This window comes from Daphnia pulicaria, chromosome 7 (assembly GCF_021234035.1).
Source record: "Daphnia pulicaria isolate SC F1-1A chromosome 7, SC_F0-13Bv2, whole genome shotgun sequence".
NCBI classification, from domain to species: Eukaryota; Metazoa; Arthropoda; class Branchiopoda; order Diplostraca; family Daphniidae; genus Daphnia; species Daphnia pulicaria.
In genome coordinates, this window is record NC_060919.1 from 12,273,483 (window position 1) to 12,296,456 (window position 22,974).

Sequence of the window (22,974 nt, forward strand, 5' to 3'; positions counted from 1 at the left end):
GTGTTAAGGGCGAGTTGTTAAAAAAAATTGTTTAAGACCTTTCACATTAAGTGTGCCTTCAGGAACTGAAAAATCATACTTCTTTAGATGTTTTTGAATAGTGCAAACGCTGGGGTAAACTCCGGGAAAATTTTAACTTTGCATTTCATAGAAACGTCTTCCTCCTGTGAGGAAAGTAAGCATGCAAAATGTGTTCAATACATCATCGTGATACCAAAATCCATATTTCTTTTTGCTTTCCATTGCTTTCCTTTGGTCATCGATCCGATCCAGCAACTTTTTCAGTTCTTTACTGAGAGTAACGGCTGGAAAGTTTCCCTCATTTACTTAGAATTCACAGTCGACGCTCCTGTTGGGGCAAGACGGTGATTCGTTGCGAGATTCATTGGCTATGTTAACTGGGGTTACATTCGGCTCAGCTCCTGTTGTAGGTACCGATCTGTGGCACGTTTTAAAATGGTTTACAAAGTTAGTAGCTAACTTTTAACAACCGTATTTTTCGTAGACATCGAAGGGTTGACGAATGTTGCAAGCACTACACGTATTTCGTGAATTTATCAAGCCAATTTGTCAATGTGACGAATCATATTTAATGTCAAATTGCGTCTTTTACAACCAACAGAAAAGATATTCAGCTAATATATTTAGTATAATATATAGTATTGCCTTTTCTCACAACAAGTTGTGAAGATTGTTGATTGGTCACTTTCGAGGTCACTTGCGACGCGTTGGGGACGTAATTGATGTGTGAATTCCGGTCACATTGCTGGGGTTATCTGTGTGTTCCGTGGGAGTAGACGAAGATGAAGTAGAACTTGTAGATCGCAAATCATTACCGTCGTCTAGCCGATGTCGTTTGTAACTATTACAGTCAATCGAATAATACTTCCGCTTCCGATGAACATACTCTGCAAAAATTGTCGTCGCCATGTCAACAGCAAGCAAAATTGCCGAGTGTTCACTAAGGAAAAAAAATCGCATTGGCGAACGCCGAAAGTCGCCGTTCTCTTCTGACTATCCAATTTTTCATGGCGCACGTTGTTTCTCAAAGTGGAGCGCACACATTTTTCAATTTCTTGCACACCAGTGGCGCAATTGAAATAAGCTAAAGTCTTTGCATTATTATATTTAGTAAACCTAAAGATATTTTCAACGTGAATGTTCAGCTCAATACCTCGTTGTTTTAATACTTAAAAAAAAATATTCCTCCAAAGTATTCTTTGTCATAATAACTAATAAATCGCACACTTCATTATTTAAAGAATAGTCCCAACGTGTGGATCAGCATCAAACACCACGCCAGAAACAAAGTTGAATTAATCCAGTAGTTAAACGCCCAAAAAAATCAGCTGACAGCCCTTAGGACCATTCTCATGATTTGCATACATTGCATTTTTTGAAAATTTTCAGAACTTATCCCCTTTTCTTCCTCTTTTTCCGGTTTGTCCCCTTTTCTGTCTCTTTTTTTACTTTTCTTCCTCCTTTTCTCTAAATTCCTGCTCAGCGGCATATTTCACCCATTTTTGCTTTTTCTACCTTTCCCTTCCTTTCCTCTTTGTTTCCTTAAAACACCTTGTAACATTTTCTCGTTTTTCTTTGGCTTTTTAACCGCCAAAAACCTTCCTTTTTATAGCTGCCGATTCAAGGAAAAATATTGTAAAAATAAAAATTATAATGTAATCCATTTTAGATGAAGCTTGAGCTCAGCTGTCTTTGTGGTAGATATTGATTTGAATGCACAACATTGAATCTTCAACAGAAACTAATCACATAAATTCGATGAAAAAAAAATTTTCATAGGGACTACTTTGACAAGGAAGATCTTACTAGAAGTAAACTTGAAACACAATGGAAAACTATTTTCCCATCAATCTTCCCAGTGACTGTGGTCCTCAAAGCCAACAATTCGTTACATGAATGGGGTTCAAATGGAATTAAAGACATCAACAATGTTGAAGAAGTTGGCTATACTGCCTTAAGGAACACTTGTCTTTTAAAGAAGTGTATGACTTAGTGATCAAGAAATTTGAGCAAAATATCAACGAAGAAAACAACAACAGGAATGATATTTCTGACATTTGGAGTGGTTCTGTTGTGAAACTCAATCCATTGTATATTTGTCTCAATGGACGTGTTCTCGGAATTCAACTTTATTGTGACGATGCTTAGCTAGGCAAACCTTTAGGTAGTGCCAAAGGAAAACACAAAAGCTGTTTCTTTTATTGGACGCTCATTATGAATTTGCCTCCATAATGCCGTTCAAATTTAAAATCTATGCAACTCTTAGGAGTAATCAATTCTAATTTGCATAGAAAGTATGGAGCTGAAGCATTTCTTGAACCATTTATAGCAGACATGATTAAATTGCAGACTGGTATTGAGCTCACTATTCGCAGTGAAAAAAGATTATGGAATGCTATACTTGTAAATTTTGTTGGCGATATGCTTGCATCGAATTTCGTTGAAGGGTTTAAAAGAAACCGGTTCAGCTCTCTCCCTTGCCGTTTCTGTTTAGTTCATTGACACGATCTAAATGTGTTAATCATGCGGATTTGTGTGATCTGAGAGATAAAGAATCTTATGAAGAACAACTGACTGAGCTCGATAACCCAGATCTAAGCGTAGGTGCTCGTTCTGCTCTTTCGATGGAATTTGGAATCAACAATCGATGCCCATTATCCAACTTAGAGTATTTTGATGCAACAAAACATTTTGCACATGACTTGATGCACGTAGTTTTTGAGGGTATAGTGAACTCTGGCAATTGTTTATTACTAAGTGGTTTAGAATCTCAACATGAATTATCTATTACCACCTTGAATGAAAAAATTGTTCAATTAAAACCAACTAGGGAATTTACTACACCTGCACCCATTATTCTTCATGAAGTGAGACAAAAACACTACTATCTAAGCTATCTCAATCTTCTTCTCAAATGCAATCTCTATAGTTCGTTTTGCCATTAATTATAGGCGAATTATTTCAGTTGATACTAATAATCCCTACTATGCTAATTTTATTTTGCTATTAGAGATTATGACTTCTTTACAGTGCATTTCATTTAAAGAAAAACATTTGACTGAGTCAGAAAATAGGATTCAAACTTATCATGTGGCATTCGTACAATTATATTTAAGAAATACGGAGCAAGGAGTTACACCCAAACTGCACGCTTAGTTAGTTTCATTGTTTTAAGATAACTACTTTTTTCTAATTACTTTTGTGATTAATTGCATTTTGTGATCTGTGCAAAATTTCTCGCCGTCGTTAATTAATTTTTGATTTATTCCCTCTGTTTTTTTTTTAAACAACGCCTTGATTTATGACATTCAAATACAAATGACGTTATTAACAAAAGTTACAGGGATTTAATAAACAAACACGTAGGAAATCCAGTCGGGGGAAAATCGCCTTTTGTCGGAGTAAATTCGGGACCTGTCGGGGTAATATCGACCTCTGTCGGAGTTTTGTCGAGGTCTTGTCGACGTTAAGTTTTGTCGGGTGGAACTCCACTTTCCTTTATGGCAAGGGTATATCTAAGGATTTGTCTCAATTTTGGTCGTCGAGAACTTTCCATCAACAAATAACATGCACCAAGAAATCCAATTAATACATTTTTTTTGCCGCCGGCAAGGTCAATGCCTATCAACTTCAACGTAACATTTAAAAGCAATCGCAACAAAAAGCAATAGGAAGTAAAACGTATTGAAATTACTTCATGATTTAATTTCTACTAACCAGTAAGAAAAATTTCAAGTACATTTCATCGTATTGCAAGTTGAGAAACTTTTGTAATTTACAATTGCAGAGAATGCCAGATTTTAACACACACGGGAAATTTTTAATGCCAGCAATCGTCTCAATGGGTAGCGGTCTGGAAAGTTACAGGGAAAGAAACGTTGCTTAAAAATATGAACAATAAAGGCACAAAATATTCGCCCATGTGTGATGTTGTTTACCAATTAACATCTAAGACACGTAATAACTAAGACACAGTAACTTTAGTAGCATCAAACATGTCATCCATTACGTGATAAATGACATGGCCGTTCACTGAGCTGGTATTATCTTCGCTGTCTGCCTGCTTTTTCTCGTTTTCCTGCCTGGTAGACTGAAACGTGACGTGAAGAATAGTAACACGAACCGAATGAGGTTTGAGCAGCTTCAGAAGTAGAGAATCCAGTATCCGACTGAGATCATTTCGTAACAAAGCCTGGATGAACCATCCTTCAGCCCCCGTTCTTTGTGGACTAGGGGAATCTAGTGAAAATCAATCAAGAAGCAATTGCAAGCAACGATAAAAGGTCTTGACTCTTGAGTCATCGAGATCCCCATCTGTTACTACAAAAAAGAAATTACGAATATTGTAAAGACTGAGAAAAATCAATATAATATTTTGAACTGTAAACCCTCCAATTTGGTAACGAATATTTTCAAATTTATGGGGATTGGGATGTCTTCATTTCGGGTGCAGTATCCAGAATGCTTGTTTCCATTCCGCTAACGTGCTTGAAGCAGGAACCCAAAATAAAGGACAAACTAAAGGAAAGTGTGAAACCAACTCCCAAATCCGGATTACTGTGACGTTAAAGATTAAGAGAATGTAATCTAGGTATTTCCGCTTTACATGTTTTCTCAGTCAAAATTTGGAATTAATAACTTTTGCCTCATACTCTTTCCCTTGGTATTACTGTCTACAGCACCTGTCTGACTGTTTGTCACTCAAACGGCCCAATATGCATTTTGAAAAGCTGAAACGATTTTTTTAATTGTTCTTCGTTACTTTTTTGTTTTCAACTTTTCTGACTAACTCATTGCAATGCTGCGTTAGGGGATTAGCCTAGTAATTGGTGTGATGGTTACCGCTGAGAAGACCTATCCCCAAAGATATATCCTTGCAAAACTTTACCTGACTTTACACCTTCAAAATATCTAACCCTATTATAGATGGAATGAGAAAACGCCATTTCTGCATTACAGCTGTCAATAGGGGTCCAAAAGGGTTGGACAGAAGCCTAGCCACTATTTCCTTCATTTCTCTCTTGTGTTCCTTCAGGATGAAAGCCAAAGCTTATAGTTTTCTGACCTGTCGGCGTTAAATCAAGCCTGGAGCTTTTCTATCTCTCCCGTGCTTTCGTTTTGACACAATTCCTACATCCTTTTTCTCAAGGTCAAAATAATCAAAATAATCTAAAGATGAGGCGCTATTTATGTAATAGTCAAGCAGGATATTGCAATGAAGGAAGGTTCTAAGCTAAGTGCATCATCAAGGATTTGTTAAGAACATTTTTTCGATCATGACATAATCAAGCATGATAAGATAGTTGGATGTGAAATACATTACACATTACTGGTAGGTCAAATGCAAGGGGCTGATCGACAAAAGTTGATGACTCATTTCCAACAATCTGCTATAATATAAAATTTGCTAAAAGTTGATAAGGTTTTCAAAATAAAATAATTAAGATAATATTACCTCAGAATCAAGGATTGGTGAAAGGGCATCTGACATTCTTATGCAAACACTGCACTTATATAAAAACACTTCCTTTTCTTTTCGTATTCGAAAATATTCCATTTGAGTCAATGCTAATGAGAAGATTTAACTAAGTTTTCTAAAAGCACAAGAATAAATTTTATTTTGTTCCTTTAATTACCAGAAATACAAAGACGATGCATCAATGTCTTACACACAAAACAAGGCACTTTTTGTGCCCTATCAATAAAAACTGTAGTGCATATAGCACATCTTTCATCCATTTTTTAGATCGTCAAAGCGTGACAGACAAGACAAAACTAAAATGTAGCCTTTTTATTTGGGGGTGTTAGAATGCAAACATCAAAACCATATCTACGCATCCCGATCGTCTTTTGTTTTCCCATCTCCCCTTGACGACACAAACGTCATCTGTTCGTCTCTAGCGTCGTCATCGACCCTGGATCTTTTTCTGTGTCTCACATCAAGAAAACGTTTCTTATATTTCTCTCTCTCTCCCCGTCTTATGTTGGAAGTCATTCGTTTCGTTTTACTCTCCCTCATATTTTCTCATCTTGGTTATTATTCCAAACAGTAAGTTCAATACTTTATCTATGTGTATGCTAATGTACTCAAGTAGTGTTTGACATTACTATTATTGTAATCAGGTCAAATTGTATTCGAGCCATAAGAGCATCTTGCCCTCGCTGTATCGAGACGGCACAAAGAGACCCTCTGAACAACAAGAGACGGTATATCAAATACAATTATTATATTGCCCTATTGAAGGCTAATCCCTTGTACGTGTAAATTATATTCAACAGGGGGTAATGCAATCGTCATGAAAGATTTCCCGCCGAGCTGAGATTTTTTATCGTCGTTTCTTCAGGGGGTATGGTCACCCAAAGCAAATTAAATTCGCGCCATCAGTCAACTTTTTGTATCGTCGTTTTGAATCCTCCCTTCAGGAGGTATGGTCTCCCCAAAGCCATCTGTCACCTTTTTTTGTGGGCCGGAAAAGTTGTGGCCGGTATGGCAACTTTTTTTTACCATTCCGGCCCCACTCCAGCCAAAATTTTGGGGCCGGAAAAGTTGGGGCCGGAAAAAGTGGGGCCGGATTGACTGGCATTCACAAATCCCTCATGACCGATCTCATTTTTCAATATTTGCCCTTGCGATTCCGATGTTATTCTAAAAGAAACTTCGTGGATCATGTTAAAAAGACGTGGCGAGGCACACGCACGTTTGAAGATGAAAAAACTTATAAATCTCGCTAGGCAATTGCAAATAAGTGATACATACATGTGATAATTCAATTCTTGCGTGATCCGAAGTCAGTGTTTACAAGGTTGTCACTGAAATAATACAAACATCTTGAACATATTTTAAATTTTTTATTTCCATTTATTTATTCCATATACTATAATATCAATATAGGGCAGATACAAACGGCGGAATTAGTTGTATCCAATGAGTGTAGTTTATAGCTCGCGTCTATTCTGATTGATCGATCAACCTTCTGTTGAAATCGAGAAAAAAAAACCAGTGTTTCACGATTTCTTTAAAACGAAAAATATTTCAGAGAAAAGGGGGTCACATAAAACTTATTTTTTATGCACCCGGACTTGTAAGTAAAATTAAGTAAAATTCCTGGGACACAGGGAAAGGATATATAAAATTATGGTATAAAATCAAAAAATCCATATGAATTACATATATAAGAAAATGCGTGTGTGTGCAGCACGTAATCAGTAGGGAAACGGGGAAACGACTGATCACCTTACAGAATCGTACGACCTACCGGCAAGCGCGATCATCGCTTCAGACGATTCCTCTCAGGCTTATGGAGCCGATTGCTGTCTTTACTTCGTAGTTGTTGGATGTAGAAATAACAAGGGCGTTTCATTCATTACTTTATTTATTTAAGCTAGCCATCGCAAACAGTATGTGGGCTTCTCTCTGCCATAAACAGTAGGGCTTCACTTGATTACACAAAAATTCGGGTTACACACATATATAACACGACACTTGATTCATACCTTTTAGTTCTACACGCAAAGACAGTAGTAATTGGGTTCACTTGATTACACAGAGTTAATCTTTCGAGAGAGACTATATTCTACTAACTCTACGACTACGACGTTTTTAGACGTTGCTATAGAGACGCACACAGACGTCGCACACACGGACGTATACATATGTAAGAAGGCCACCTAGTGGTGTGTGCTTAAGTTATCGTAACCAACAGTAGTCTATGTTTTTAGCTGGGGCAATGGTTGATTGAAGCACTCCCTTTCAATGGCATTCGCCCTAGCAGCTAATCTTTAATAGTGGTCGGCAGGGGCGAGACTTGACCAAAATCGATTGAAAAATGGTCCAATCGATTGATTAATTATATTAAAAAATCCTAATCGATTTCCAATCGACTAAAATAGTTTACCATCGATTATAATCGATTGATTAATTTTTCTTGACGATTATAGTCGATTAAAATCGATTAAAATAAATAAAATTAAAAAGTGTTAAGTTCGATTACAATCGATTAAAATCGACTAAAATCGATTAAATTGAGATAAAAATTTCTCAGATTATTAAAATTCATTGTACGAGAACTTTCTGACGCTAAAACACATAGCTTAGTTCTTAATTATGCTGAAAGTAGTCGGTTGCATAACTATCGCTAGAACTAATTTCACAATAATATTTCACACAAAATTAGAAGAATGAGTGAGATTCATGCACCTCAGGGTTTTTAAACAAAAAATAACATTAAAATCTCAATTTAGTTCGATTTTAGATGTTAAATTAAAGGAAACCATTCTAAAAAACAGATGATTTATGGCGCGACAAGACAATAATAGATCTATGACAACTTTTTTAAAATAGAATATGTGTCTCTAAGAGCAAAAAAACAAATTTTTCAAGAGAAAAATAACATGATATAAAATCGGTTGATTAATCGATTATTTTTTCTTCCAATCGATTTATTAATATGATAAAAAAAGCTAATCGATTATGCGTCGGTTGGATAATTTTGCTACTTATAGGCTACTTATCTCTAGATTTGCCGAAATTGCCAAATCATCAGAAAAAATAATTTTAATTTGATTTGAAAATGCCCCATACCATCCACTTCTCTTATACCTTGTCTATTTTATTCTTAACATCCTCTTTAAAAAAGATTGATTGTGTGTATTTTCATACCAAATCAAAAAAAATTTAAACGAAATAGAGTTCTATTATAATTTCCACCGTTCCTTGGATGAACTGTAGGAATTTTGAAAAAAAAAATGGCATCAGGTTACGACACTCTGATATGTACAGTGATGACAACGGTGAGAAGGAAATTCACTTTAAACAACAGAAGGTCACCATATGAGTGGTCACGATTATTGTAGACCATGAATTTTACAAAGAAGTTTTACGGGTTGATTTTGTGTTGATCGACCATCTTGTGCTTCAACGAGAAAAATCGACGCGCTCCGTTCCAAACATCCCAATGCCATCTATTGCTTAAAACAAGAAACACGGCAACACGCACGTACCATCTATCGCTTAAAACAAAAAATGATGAGCAACCTCGAAGCTAGCGGTAAAAAATCTAAAAACCGTCTATTGTGGTGGAATTTTTTCTTTTTTTTTCTATTCGAAAAAACCTATGCAATGAAATTCGTAAAATTGGAGCTAAAAGACGCTACGAGCACTTATTCCTGCTTTCTAACTCCAACCGCTCTTGTATAAAAGCGCCAGTCTTCCCTTCAATCGACACACAACTTCTTCAACCGTCTTACCAACAACAACTCTAACGCACACCTTCCTAGCAAACGATGGCTTCAAAGCTGGTGAGTTTTTCTTTGCATTGAGTTAAATAGAAATTTCGTATGTCCTTCTTGACCTTTTACGGTTTAAAACATTAAAACACAAAAATTTGCTGAAATGAAATTCTAGCATTTTTACAAAATTAGATTTTAGTTACCCTGTGCCTGGCTGCAGTCATCGCCACCGTTTCGGCTCGTCCCCGATTCTTGGCCGTTCCACTTGAGGACATTCAGTTCATCAATGGACTTCCTCAAATTATCCCTCACGCCCAACATCGTATTGTCCGCCGTAGCCCCCGTAATTATTTAAATTCCCTTTTTTTTAATTGTCGTGCACCAATACTTTTAATAATACCTATTATGTTTTTGTTGTAGAACAACCATTGCCTCATCAAGATCACGAAACTGCAGCATCTGGCAGCTATCCCAGTGGAGGTAGCGACAGCGTCGATTATGGAGCATACACTGGCTCATATGGTGCTTTCGGCTGGTACTCTGACCACCCCGTTGGAAACCATGGCTCGTATTAAAAACTTAAAATCTATTTAAAAAGAAAAATCCTAAAATGTTCTATTGAACATTTCACCGATAAATGACCATTTCCAATCATCCAGCAGCCAGTTACTTTGTTGTTTTCTTGTATAAAATCTATTTGATATTGTCAATCGTTTTGAACTTTAGGCATTCCACTGCTGAGCAGTCGATTGTTTCACTATCATTTGACCGTCCAATTTCTTGAGTGCAATATTCATTTCAAACCTGTTTCAACAACCACATTTTATTGGAAAAATACATAACACGAAGAAATTTAATTGTGTTATTCTTTTATTGAATTTACAGAATCACAATTACTTAAAGAAATTAAGTTACATCTTTTATCACTATTTTTTTCCCCCTTTTTATACGGGCAACTTCCAGCAGGGCTTTATCCTTGCTTCCCTGGTGATTTTTTCCTGTGGCTTTTCTACAATTTGAAAAAATTCTTTATTGTGTAGCATTTTGTTATTCCAACCCACGAAAAATAGAAAAAAAGACAATCACGACGAAGACTTTTGAACAAAACTGTTTTACATGGAAGATATCTTATCAACTGTGAACAACGAATTACAACCCAATACAACAATAACAAAGCAAATTTAAAAAAAAAAGCGGGACCTGAAAAGGCAACTGGAAATACACGTTCTTCCTGAATTTGTAGTGCTTTCGGCTGAATTCATTATCATAACCCCAGCCCCACGTATTATTATTTTGACCGAAGATGGCTTGTAGTGCTGATCATCAGATGATCAGATGAGACCCAAGCAACGAAAATAATATAGAATAATATATTTATTTTGACAACAAGAAGCGGAATTACCGGTATGCTATTACTATGGCAGAGTCAAGCTAAGGAAAAACATCAGACCTTAATGTTTTGTTGACTTTTGAGAAATATAATTAGTTTTTAAAAGTTTATTGTTTGTTTTCAAAGTGGTTTTGCATACACTGCATACTATCCGCTGCACTTTTCAAAATCTTCGTTACAATTACTGTTATTTATTTCCAATAAATTGTTATTCAATCATCACCAAAAAATGTATTTCTCCTATAAATCTGCTTTTCGCGAGCGATCGAAGAAAGTCTATTAGTTGGAAGGGATGGCAATCGAAAAAAAGGCCAGACAAAACAAAAAATTACATAATAAATGTAATTTATAAATAAGCTACAGGAATCTAGAGAAATCGGTGAATTGGAAAAATCTCTGTGTGGCAGACATTATTTTCGCTGCAATGCCAAATGCACATTGAGAACTGAATGATTTATTTGGATTATTGGTTATTAGATTCAGGCGCTCTGCTGCTGGTAGAGAAATTTGGTTTATTTGTCGCGTTGTTTCATGCACCTGATCGCGCTACCCATGTTTTCACGTAGATTCGAACTAACGTAAGTGAAACAGAAAACAACCATTATCTTAATGACCTATGGCAAATCATTTATTTGAGTGTTTCGTCTAGAAAACAAAATTACCAATTTTACAGGTCTTATCGAAACTTGGAAAAACCCTTACAGTTACAGGACCAAAGATGTCTAAATCGCAATTCGCAACAACAGTGCTGTCCTTCTAGCGCAACAGTTCACCAACCAATACTTCATCGTTTTTCGTTTGCTCGTTTTCTTACCTCACCATAATAATATCACATTGATCGGCACATTCCCTCTCGAATTATTATCTCCGATTATCTCTTTTCGATATTAAATCGTTGATTTGTCTTAATTTCATTCATCTGGCCATATATTTAAGGTTTGGCGTTTGTGTAAGTATTTGCCTGATTAATGCGCAAGACATCACATCAATTGTAACAACATAATCAAGACATAATACTGATCTGGACTGGCCGCCATTGGCGGGTGAAGTCCATAAATGTTGTTTGGGTAGTAAGCGAGAATTTTGCGCGCTTTTTTTCAGGCATTTTTTGCTTTATCAAATGAATTGAGTGCGCAAAATTTCAATAATTACTCTTAAAATCGCAAATAAACTCGACCGCTATCTTGAACTTTCTAGTATTAGAATACGTCCATTCTGATAGAAGACATATCCTCTACAATGCGGTTCTTGGCGGGTGCTCCAATTCCAGTCTCTTCATCGTCGGTGATCGCAATCCTAGTGGAAAAAGCGAGATCGGCAATGGTCATCGCTAGTCGTCCAGATCCTCCCTCCCTTTCAACAATAAAAGCCACCCCAAGAAGATTAATCTTAAATCAATGGAACGAAGAATGGTCCATCTGTACTTCCGGCTGTCTCACTAGAGAATTCTTCCCATCTATCCAATCCGCTCTTACATTGAACAAACTCAACCCCTCTTTTGAAGTTATGCAAGTGCTATCTGGACACTCCTTTCTTTATAAATTTCTACACCAGATCAAAGTTCAATCTTCTCCACTCTGCTCTTGTAACCAGGACGATGAAACAACTCAACATTTCCTTTTCTCATGCATTAAATTTTCACAGCAGCGCGCTGCTCTGATCAAGGCCGTCAACATAACTTCCTTACACTGGCCACCCAATCTAAATGAATTTGTATGCAACACCATACTTTGGAAGGCCTTCGTGACCTTTATCACCCAAACTAAAAGATTGGTCAAGCCATCCAGATAAAAAACTCAGTTCTATTATCCCATTTGCAAATTCTTTTCGGCCGTGTCTACTCGTCACAATCTCTGGTACCTCGACCGGGGCTTGCTACTTTGCAGTACCCAGCCTCAGGACGAGAGGTACCAGTAAGATGTTACAGTTCTTAGTCGTTTGAGGCCTTTATTTTTTTTTCCACTTTTTGCTAAATCCTTTTCTTTTTGTCGGCCGTGTCTACTCCACATAATCTCTGGTGCCTCGACCGGGGCTAGACGTACGTTACAGTACTCAGCCTCAGGACGAGAGGTACCAGTCAGATGTTTTTTAGTCGCTCGAGGCCTTTCTACATCTTTATACCCCCTTTCATAGCATTCTATCTTCTCTCTCTTCCTTTATCTTCATAAATCGCCATACATTACCACCCGTCCATTTCGGGCGTTTATTTCATATTCCCTTTCCCATATCTAGTCCAGTGTTGTATTCGTTATTTTTATATTTTTGACTGTAATATACGGGTAACACTCGCCTTAAGACGAGTAACACACCCTCTAATAATAAAATAGAAGACATATCCAGTGCCTACTGGATCTATATTTATTTTGCAAATAATTTATTGGTTATTTCCAGTCGCGTTTCCAGTCAATTACGAGGGATTTGTATAATCTGTATTTTCAATATTATGGGCCTTTACCAAAAAACACCAACAAGGGGAGGCTAAAGTGTAGCAAAAGAGGTGCTACTGGGCTAAGAACTAGGCACAATATGTAGTTCATGTCAATGTCAATTACTAAAAGAGAAAATTTATGTTCGAATTCAAAATGTTTTACGAGCGCGCTCTTTATTAGTGACACGCGTACTTTATAAACTGTTGAGAGATCGTTGGAAAGTTGCATGGTGAACACACAGTGAACACATGAAAATGGTCTGATTGCATATCCTTTTTTTATTTATCTTATTTATTATGACCCTATAGTCTATACGCTTACGTTTGTCACGCCCTTGTAGACTTACGGCTAAATTAAATTTTGCAAAAGTCGAATTTCTGCGCTTCACCGTTTTCTGATTCTTAAGTTAAATTATTTTTTTAACACTGCATGTACTGCATAACCGTGGTTCATTTTCAATTATATGCCCTCACATTTAACTGATTCTATATTATTTGATAAAATTTATAAGAAAATATTTCGAGATATCTGGAAACCTGCAGTTTTCCAACCAGTTGTTGGAACCATTTCGTCGTGCGTCATTACTAATCGTTTCCTGAAAAGTGGGGTTGTCGGTCATGGTAATAAGGTGGGTTGAATTTAAGCCAATGAGTACAGTACCTACGTTATAGCTCTGGAACGATATCCGGTTCTGACTCGTCAGGCTTTGATACAGTATGCACTCTCCAGTTGAAACGCAGCATATATGCCACTCTTTCCATATCTAAATGGGGACCAACAAGCGTGATACCATGTACGGGCGTTGAGTATATTCGAGAATTGGATAAACCCGCAATGGAATTTGCCCAATAGAAAAGAATATACAATATAGGTCAAATATACATGCACTTGTGTTTTCAACAGCTGTAAAATGTGTTGAGCCACTGCTATTTCGAAAATAAAAAAAAATATATGGACGTATTTGACACAAAACATGTATGTGTGTCCATCTGTCTACGTCATTTATGTGTCAGTGCTGATTAGAATCTTGGTAGATGAAAAGACCGGACAAAAATGCCTGGATGGAATAGAAACTGAAACTATAACCGCCCAGTGTAGATTTGCGTCACGTATGCTGTATTTATTTGGTTCAGTCTAGTTTGATTACATTCATTTTAAGGTATAAATAAGCTAGTTTTGAGCCGAACTAAACATTCACACGGTGGTACTACAGCACCAGCACGCAGCAGTTCGATCCTCACCAGTCACCATTATTTGGTAGCCTAAGTTTCTATGGTGGTACATAGTTTGGTTATCGTTGGTTATGCAACCAACTAGGCAATGCTAATTTTTTGTCACTTCAAATTGTCAAATATTTAAGTTTTTTTTTCTTCCTTTTTTCTCACGTAGGCTGCAATCACTATAGAAATATTTGTCTAATTAAATTCGAAGCAACTTTAACTAACAAACTATTGAAATAATTAGATTAATTCAGGAATTATTATAACCAGTACTTTTTTTGTTAAAACTCGAAACATTAACGTAAAATTTTTTCTAGACTTTGCAATCAAACTTCTTGTGGTCAAAATGAAGCTCCTTTTTGCGTTGCTTGTCTATGCCATCACCATAACCGACATCTTTGGTCAAAACAATAAATAATGAATTCAACTGGAGGGACTACAAGGTATGGAAGAACGTCTATTTCCATTTGTCCGAGCATTTGTCTTTCCGAGTGCCTTACTAGTATCACATTTCATAAATTGGCTCCATTTTTTTTTTTAAGTTTGCTCGGTTGCCATTGTTGGGTTAATCAAACATTAACAATTGATGATTTTCTTTTTCATTGTAGAAAAACTTCGGGAAAAATTACACGGGAAGTGATGATTCGAACCGGAAAGGAAATTTCGTCAAATAAGATACGTTCGTAAGTGGTAAGGTAAGAAGTTCGACAACGGCAAGAGTAACTACACTTTTACCGTAGTACACAACGATTTATCCGACAAGGTGTATATGTAAGCTCAAACAGCAACAATAAGTATCGGATTTTCATGTATCTAATTATTTCTGTTAATATTTAGAAATTTTAAGTTAAAAGAGCGCTTGTTCACGTTCAATGAACAAGTTTTCTATAAACACTAAATTTTAATTACAAAGAAACATCTTAAATTAGCCTACTATGAAAGTTTTATTTTTACAGAGTGACGTAATATCTAAATGCTTATACAATCATTTATTTTAAATTTTTTTTTTTTTTTTTTTTTTTAGAATGATACGGAATTGTCTCAATTGCTTGGTATGATGGTATCAAATCAATTCCAGGTAGTGCTCGTTTTCTTGGAGCCAGCGCTGATTTCCTTGCAGCTGCTGATCGCGCTCTTCCCACAAGTGTATGTTCCAAAATAATTTTTTCTAGATTTTTGAAATTAGTATGTTTTTCTTTTTAAAAAACATTCCGTGTCTCATTATTGGAATAGTTGGATTATCGTAACGACAGCACCTGCTTGGCGGCAATTAAAAACCAAGGACAGGTAATATCGATGGATTACTTTCCACTTTCAATAGTTTTTTAAGATATGCATCTAATATTTCGAATGATTAATGTTACATTTTTCTTATTTGAATGAAAGTGCGGGAGCTGTTGGGCATTTGCTGCTATTGTTCCGCTCAAGTTTGCTGCGTGTAAGAAAAACAAATCATCTGCTGTTGTCCCGTTGAGGTAAATCTTTCTTTAAAAAAACACGTTGTTATGTAAAAGTAGAAAATCTCGTAGAAAATGTCAATTGTTTCTAGTAAACCTGACAACGAAAGTTTGGTAGGTGATACTATTGAAAGTAGTTTTTTTTTCCTCCGTCGTAATAATGAATACTTTAAGTCAATGGCGAAATCTTAATAATTTAACTGATTTTTCACTTTTAGCGAGCAACAGTTAGTTGATTGTGATACAGTGGACGGTGGTTGCAACGGCGGTTTTTTACTGCACAAATGCTTGGGACTACCAAAAGAAGGCTAACGGTTCTGCAAAAAGCTCGCTCTACGGCTATACGCTATACCGCTGTTGTAAGTCATAATTTTGTTTCCCTCATCCACAAACGATTGATTTATAAGTGTCAGTCACTGTAGGTTCTGTAGTAGTATAAACAACCTTGTTTTTTAATATCCTAATGCTCCGATTTTCATCAAGTGACTCGTTTTTCTTGAACTTGCAAATTCAACAGTTCCATGGTGGGAGCTAAGGTTGCTAGTTACACCAAAGTTCAAGTAAAAAATTCAACGGCTATATGCAAACAGCATTAGTAAACTACGGTCCTCTAGCTGTTGCCATCACCGCGTTATCAATTCTTTCCAACACTACTCGTAAGTCTATAATAACTTTTTAGCGGGTATATCTATGTACGTATATTTAAAAAATAGCCTAATCATTCATTTATTTTCTGCCAATCCTTCCCTAAAATGAATTTTGAAATCAGGTCCGGTGTGTACAACGATGTGGCGTGTAATAACCAAACTATAAATCACGCTGTTACCATTGTCGGCTATGGTGTGCAAAATACAACGATCAACTACTGGGTTGTTCGTAACTCGTGGGGAACTGGCTGGGGACAGAAAGGTTACACTCTGATGCTGCAAGGTACCAACCTATGCCATATCGAGGAATATGTTTACTATGTTGCAGCTGCCTAAAATTGCTTGGGTCCTATTTCTTCATTCTAAAAATTTACCACAGTACCATTTTATGTATGACTGTACTCTGATATTTTGTACTTTTTAAGCTTGAACTACATAAGATAGTTTTTAAATTTCATGGTTATGGCAACGATTTTTTAAAAATTTATGGCTTATAATTTCTTGGGAACTAACACACAGTAATCATGATGCAGTAAGAAATATTCATCAATTCCAAAAGTAAAATCGTAAATTTAATTCACACCGAATAAAATTTATTTTTTAAGACTGATTTGACAGAGAAGCTATCAAAATGTGCTTTAGTAATCTATCCCTATTCTCTAGCGAACGCATTTTTACTTCTGTAAATAAAAGAAAAGAAAAATAAGTTTCCATTTGCTTGAGTGATGTTTGTGGGTGATGTATTTTTTCCGCAATAGGATGGTTTGTTGCAGTTCAAAATGAATAATGCACACAGAAAATTGGAGGGAAAGATGGTAGTGAAACAATCGACTGCTCAGCAGTGTCAAAAGTTCAAAACGTTTGAAAATATCAAAATAGATTTAAAACAACAAAGCAACCAAGTAATTGGTTGCTGGATGATGGGACACGGTCATTTATCGGTGTAATGTTCAACAGAACATTTTAGGATTTTTCGTGGAGATCGTAGCGATCAGTTTTTAATAATGGTTTCCAACGGGGTGGTCAGAATACCAGCCGAAAGCACCATATGAGCCAGTGTATGCTCCATAATCGACGCTGTCGCTACCTCCGCTGGGATAGCTGCCGGATGCTGCAGTTTCGTGATCTTGATGAGGCAATGGTTGTTCTACAACAAAAACATAATAGGTATTATTAAAAATATTGGTGCACGACAATTAAAAAAAAGGGAATTTAAATAATTACGGGGGCTACGGCGGACAATACGGTGTTGGGCGTGAGGGATAATTTGAGGAAGTCCATTGATGAACTGAATGTCCTCAAGTGGAACGGCCAAGAATCGGGGACGAGCCGAAACGGTGGCGATGACTGCAGCCAGGCACAAGGTAACTAAAATCTAATTTTGTAAAAATGCAAAAATTCCATTTCAAGAAATCGCAATTTTCAAAACCGTGCGTGATCAAGGAAGTATAAGAAATAAGAAATTGAACCGAAGTCAATGAAAAAGAAAAACTCACCAGCTTAGAAGCCATTGTATGCTAGGAAGATGTGAGTTGGAGTTGTTGTTGGTAAAACAGTTGAAGAAGTTGTGTGTCGATTGAAGTTGAAAACTGGCGCTTTTATACAAGAGCTGTTGGGGTGAGAAAGCAGGAATAGGTGCTCGCAGCGTCTATTAGCTTCGATTTCACGGAATTTCCCTCGTCCCAGACAGTAATGTAAGTAATGCTAGCAACATGGCTTAGCCTACATCCAGCCTGGTGGGTATAGACTATAGAGGAGTTGCTGATGGGCGATGGACCGCCTGCTGGATGGACAAGGAAATCGTGAAGTCTGAAATGCTACATGGATTCTTCCCATTATATCTATTTTTATCCAGTATTCTTCCACTAGATAATGTAAGTCGTAAAGGCCTTATTCGCGAATTTCGTCATTGTGCCGAATTAATGGAGGATATAAGATAAGAGGTTAGACAGAAGAAATGGCTCACACAACCGGGGGAAAAAAACAAATTGTAGCCAGCATATTTGTATTTGTCTTTTAAAGTACTTGCCTTGAAGGCAAGTTGAAGGAGAAGCCAGAGTTGGGGCCTAATAACGCTAACAACCTACATTTCCTTATGATGGCAAAAGATGAAATGAGAACACAACACAACATGCAATGAAAACGACTGTAAAACGCTGAACTACAAATGCAGGAGCACATGGAAAGTTAAGAGGAATGAACTGAAAGTGGCGTCCTACTAGTGCGTATGTATGCCATCGTCCTGTGCGCTGCGAAGCCTCCATCACTGTTATTTGAGACCGTTCAATGAGTGGATCGCCCCAGATCTAGCGTTTTCAGGTAATGGTGTTTAACTGTTGGAGCGGCGTAATATACTACAACGCCGAATCACCCCTCACGGCGAAATTGTGCTAAAAAGCTGAAATAGCAACGCGTGAAATCCCATTTGACTTTACGGCAATAAACGAATAAAACCCCCAAAGAGGCTACATCGATTTTTTTTACTTGTTCTTCTTCCCGTAGCAACGGTCAAATTGCCAACTCTGTCCTACAAAGAAAACTTTTCCCCAACTTTTTGTACTTGGCGAAACAATTGTTAACTGTGTTTCAAGTCTCGGTGTATTTATCCAGCAAGGAAAACTATTGAGGACTTCAACTGGCAGGGGGGGAAATATGATTGTATATAGTGTAATAATAACATGAGGGGAAAAAAAAAATCCGCACTTTATTAAAGTTTTGGATCCGTTAAAAAAAAGGTAGAGGTCGGCCCAAACGGTGGTACATTTTGCGTCTGTTCCTCATATTTTTGTTTAGTAGAAAATGATGCGCTATTTTTTTGCTTTAATTTGTTGTCACATTTTATGTCAAAATATTATTAACGACAAATCTGAACAGCTAGATGTTGCGCGTAGCCAGCAAATGCCAAGGTTGCATTCGATGAACTTAGACGACGATGCACTGGATAGGTAAGCGCTCTCCTGCTCGCAGACTGGAACGACGGGGGCAACCTATTGTTTAGAAAAAAATTGAAATTTTTCATAAATTTCCATGTATGAGCTTAAAATTTAAAAAAAAAAGAGATTTGATTTATCGTTTACGTTGCTCGCATCGATCTCCGAAATAATTGGTGCCCGAACAGAGGCAGTTGTATCCTGTCGGTGCGTTCAGAATTTGCAAACAGCTGCCTCGATTACATGGGCGTGACGAACAGGGATCTTGCGATCGACCTAAATTCAATATCATGATTTTGTATATTTTTATAATAATTACAAAGTGATTGATCGCAACAACTACAAAATCAGCTCGTTCTCGTTGCCAAATTGATTCATCATTTAAAATCAATCAATATTAATTGATGATGAATTTTCGTGTCACAGAAACGCTATTGGATGAGTGTAATAGCACTAGAACATTGATTAACAATAAAGTATTTATCTCTCCACATACCTCGAAGGGCAGACTCGCATTCCCGTTTGTTGGAATAGCGATAATCCGTATCGCATCCTGTTCCGCACAGACAAGAGCCTTCCTGGATCCTGCATCCTTGACGCAGGCGATTCGAATCACAAGTCGCCTTCACTGGCTCTTGTTAGTGGTTATTGTGGGGGAAATGAGCGAAAGTTTGAATGCATAAAGTCAAATCGCTATGTTTTTATATTAGTCGAAAATAGAACGAACGGTCAATGACATCACAGGCAGAGAGCGTTGCTTACCAGATAAGACGGCAATCAAAAGAATCCCAGCAATCCAAGCTAATAGAGAGCGCGACATGTTGTTGCTCCTGGTTATCAGTTATTGTGCTGTTGTTACCCGAACAATCTGGTGTGCCAAATAACGGCAAAGCAAAATTGACGCAAAAAAAAAAACTTTGACGACAACACTTTCGAAAAAAAACTGACCACTTTTGGCCAGACTCCTTTCTGGACCCACTGTGGCTACTCAATGCTCATATGTTGTGAATCTAAGCTTACAGCATGTGTTCTACAGACGAGCTGCGTATGCGTGGCCTTGATGGCACTACACAAAAAAATCCACCCTCTTCCTTTCGACTTTTGGAAGCTGCAGCTAGCGGGAATCGAATTTCAAGCATATGTCTCTTGTCTCTCTCTCTCGTTTGCGTTTGAGTACTAGATGGCCGGCCATTAACTCCTGGCCAGAGAACAGCAGCGTCTCTCGTGGTGTGCTCTATTTCGTTTTATTTTTTTTTTTCTATCTCACTACGTCTTCTTGCTCAGCTTTTTGACCTCTCTCGGCTTATCTGCGATGTGTGTTGCGCTGAGCACTGTGTGGACATGTATGTACCCTTCTTTTGCAATGGAGTTGACAGAGGATAAACGGCAGTATCGTTCTTGGAGGCGGAAGGGGGGTCTCAAAGGAGTTTCAACTATTTTGATATCTTAATATCTTTGTTTTCTGTATTTTAATGGCGATTTACAATTAGGACTTGCGCAGCAGAGTTAGATAGCCGTCGTTATCATTTCGACAATTATTCATTATTTCTCGCTAAAAATATCGGCATTATTAATATTACTATTTGATGTAAATTGATATTTACTGATAAGTGCATATTATTAGTATGTTAATCAGTTAACCCAATTTGCATTTAATATCATAATATGTGGTTTTAATCTAAAAAATTAGAAAGATAAAATTGACGATATTCAAAATATAATGTATTAATGTTTCAGATTTTAAAAAATTTAATAAAACTGCGTTGAGCATCTAAAAAAACAACGCAAAAAAAGTTACAGAAAATCGGAAATCGAAAAATAATTCGTATGGCAACAGTGGAAATTGGCGCCAAAAGGATCAGCTGATTCAAGATAGAAGTCAGATCAGATTTACGTAAACAAAAAATGTCGACTAATTTCCCAGTCAATACTTTTTATTCTAACAAAAAATCAAAACGTCTTTTGGAATTGGAAGTGAAATTGGAGCAAGGGGTCTCTGAATCGAAGAAAAGGCCTCTACCACCACTTCTGACAAGCTCTTTGCTAGGACATCCTACAGACTGGAAAATCTTTCGCAAACAAGCTGAAGCCCTAAATTATGTTAAACAACGTGGGTTAGGTCTGATGACATTTGCATTTGAAGAGCAAATTCATGGTAATGAAGGCAGGTAACTACTATTCTTTTCTCTAGCCATTAGGCCTATAATTCCTAAATGGCGGTTTAAGTAAAAAAAAAACAAGTTAACATTATATTCTGCGCTTTTGGAAATTGTGCTATTTTTAAATCTTGTTTATTATCATTAGGAGGAAATTTGTAGTCACACATCCTACAAATATGTGGAAGAATCACATATGTAGACCACCTGATAAGCGATGTAGTTACGAAGTCATTCCTATGAAGACCCATTGCAAGCTGTATTTTGATCTCGAATTCAACAAACTTGCCAATCCAGCAAGTGATGGTGACAAAATGGTTGAAACCCTAATGACAGCCAGCTTCTGGGCTTTTGAAGATATTTACAAGCTTAAAGTTACGAAAGCTGATGTGTTAGTGCTAGATGCCAGCACTCCTGCCAAGTTCAGTCAGCACCTGATATATCAAATTTCTGACGGTGCCTTCCAAGACAACATCCATGTCGGTAATTTTGTTAAGTATTTGATGATGGAAGTGAAAGAGTGTCGAGTTCCAGAAATCAGCGTGGAGGATCAACAAAAACTATTCGTGGAAAATGGAAAAGAAGAAACTGAACCTGTCAGCTTTTGCGACCAGTCCGTATACACGAAAAATCGAAATTTTCGTCTTTTTCTAGCGTCCAAATTCGGAAAAAAGGTCCCTTTGATTATTGCAAAAACGAACATGTACCTACCAAACCGCACTTTCTATAACAACGAAGATTGGCCAACTGTTGATGCTGCCTTTTTTAACTCTTCCCTGATCACTTACTTCGGCTCTTGCCAAAGCGAAAAGCGGCTTTTAACTTTTGACAGTAACAAATGTAAAGAGGGGACATCATCAGACTCCAGTAAACGTAGGACGCCATCGCCGGAAACTAAAGCTCCCTCTCTAAATGGATACAGCGCTTCTCCTTGGATTGAAATTGACCGATTTATCGCAGGACTTGTCGCTCCCGCTGGCAATGTTCGTCAATGGGTGTACTTTGAGAGTACAGAAACTATTGTTTACCATATCCACGGGACCCGTTTCTGCTCTACTATTGGTCGAGAACATAAAAGGAACAATATCAAGTATGTTGTGAACATACCCAATGCAACGTATTTCCAGAGTTGTTTCGATCACGATTGTGGTGCCACGTCTCGTCCATTACCGCAGCCAATCCCTCCAGAACATTTGCCTTGGACTAATTTGCTGACAGATTCCCCTTCGTTCGATCCTGTTTAAAAACAAAATGCCATTTCTTTTGCTTTAATTATTACCAAATGTTTCAAATATTTTAATTTACAGTCTGTCTGTGATGATTGACATGAACGTATCAGTGGTTATGTACGTTTACTTTGAGTTGCTGCTTTATTATGTTCAATAAAGCAATGCGGGAATTAATGAAAAGTGAATTTTGTATCAATTGTTTCGTTGATCGATTAACTAACATTAATGCCCACGAGAGAAAAAAAAAGAATCCTTACAAGAGCCATA

At 37.1% G+C, this 22,974-nt stretch overlaps 4 protein-coding genes and 2 long non-coding RNA genes across 6 annotated transcripts; 4 read left to right on the forward strand and 2 right to left on the reverse strand.

The window, feature by feature from the left end:
• Positions 1-5,197: 5,197 nt before the first annotated feature.
• Positions 5,198-5,811, reverse strand: LOC124349247. Its single transcript, XM_046799710.1, has 3 exons — positions 5,658-5,811; positions 5,477-5,589; positions 5,198-5,411 (listed from the first exon to the last, which is right to left on the reverse strand). Exons 1-3 carry the CDS (start codon positions 5,758-5,760, stop codon positions 5,307-5,309), a joined length of 321 nt encoding a protein of 106 aa, XP_046655666.1. The 5' UTR covers positions 5,761-5,811; the 3' UTR covers positions 5,198-5,306.
• A 3,416-nt stretch (positions 5,812-9,227) lies between these two features.
• Positions 9,228-10,106, forward strand: LOC124349246. The gene is made up of 3 exons (XM_046799709.1): positions 9,228-9,318; positions 9,442-9,592; positions 9,670-10,106. The coding sequence occupies exons 1-3, from the start codon at positions 9,304-9,306 to the stop codon at positions 9,822-9,824; spliced, it is 321 nt and encodes a 106-aa protein (XP_046655665.1). The 5' UTR covers positions 9,228-9,303; the 3' UTR covers positions 9,825-10,106.
• A 4,047-nt stretch (positions 10,107-14,153) lies between these two features.
• LOC124349249 lies at positions 14,154-16,106 on the forward strand. Its single transcript, XR_006920254.1, has 7 exons — positions 14,154-14,325; positions 14,606-14,731; positions 14,897-15,051; positions 15,313-15,434; positions 15,522-15,575; positions 15,675-15,763; positions 15,964-16,106. It is a non-coding gene; the product is annotated as an uncharacterized LOC124349249 (long non-coding RNA).
• A 139-nt stretch (positions 16,107-16,245) lies between these two features.
• On the forward strand, positions 16,246-17,279 carry LOC124349251. The gene is made up of 2 exons (XR_006920255.1): positions 16,246-16,401; positions 16,515-17,279. It is a non-coding gene; the product is annotated as an uncharacterized LOC124349251 (long non-coding RNA).
• Positions 17,116-18,019, reverse strand: LOC124349248. The gene is made up of 3 exons (XM_046799711.1): positions 17,889-18,019; positions 17,617-17,767; positions 17,116-17,539 (listed from the first exon to the last, which is right to left on the reverse strand). Exons 1-3 carry the CDS (start codon positions 17,901-17,903, stop codon positions 17,391-17,393), a joined length of 315 nt encoding a protein of 104 aa, XP_046655667.1. The 5' UTR covers positions 17,904-18,019; the 3' UTR covers positions 17,116-17,390.
• A 2,245-nt stretch (positions 18,020-20,264) lies between these two features.
• Positions 20,265-22,887, forward strand: LOC124349245 (DNA-directed primase/polymerase protein-like). Its single transcript, XM_046799708.1, has 2 exons — positions 20,265-21,490; positions 21,627-22,887. Exons 1-2 carry the CDS (start codon positions 21,228-21,230, stop codon positions 22,720-22,722), a joined length of 1,359 nt encoding a protein of 452 aa, XP_046655664.1. The 5' UTR covers positions 20,265-21,227; the 3' UTR covers positions 22,723-22,887.
• Positions 22,888-22,974: the final 87 nt, after the last annotated feature.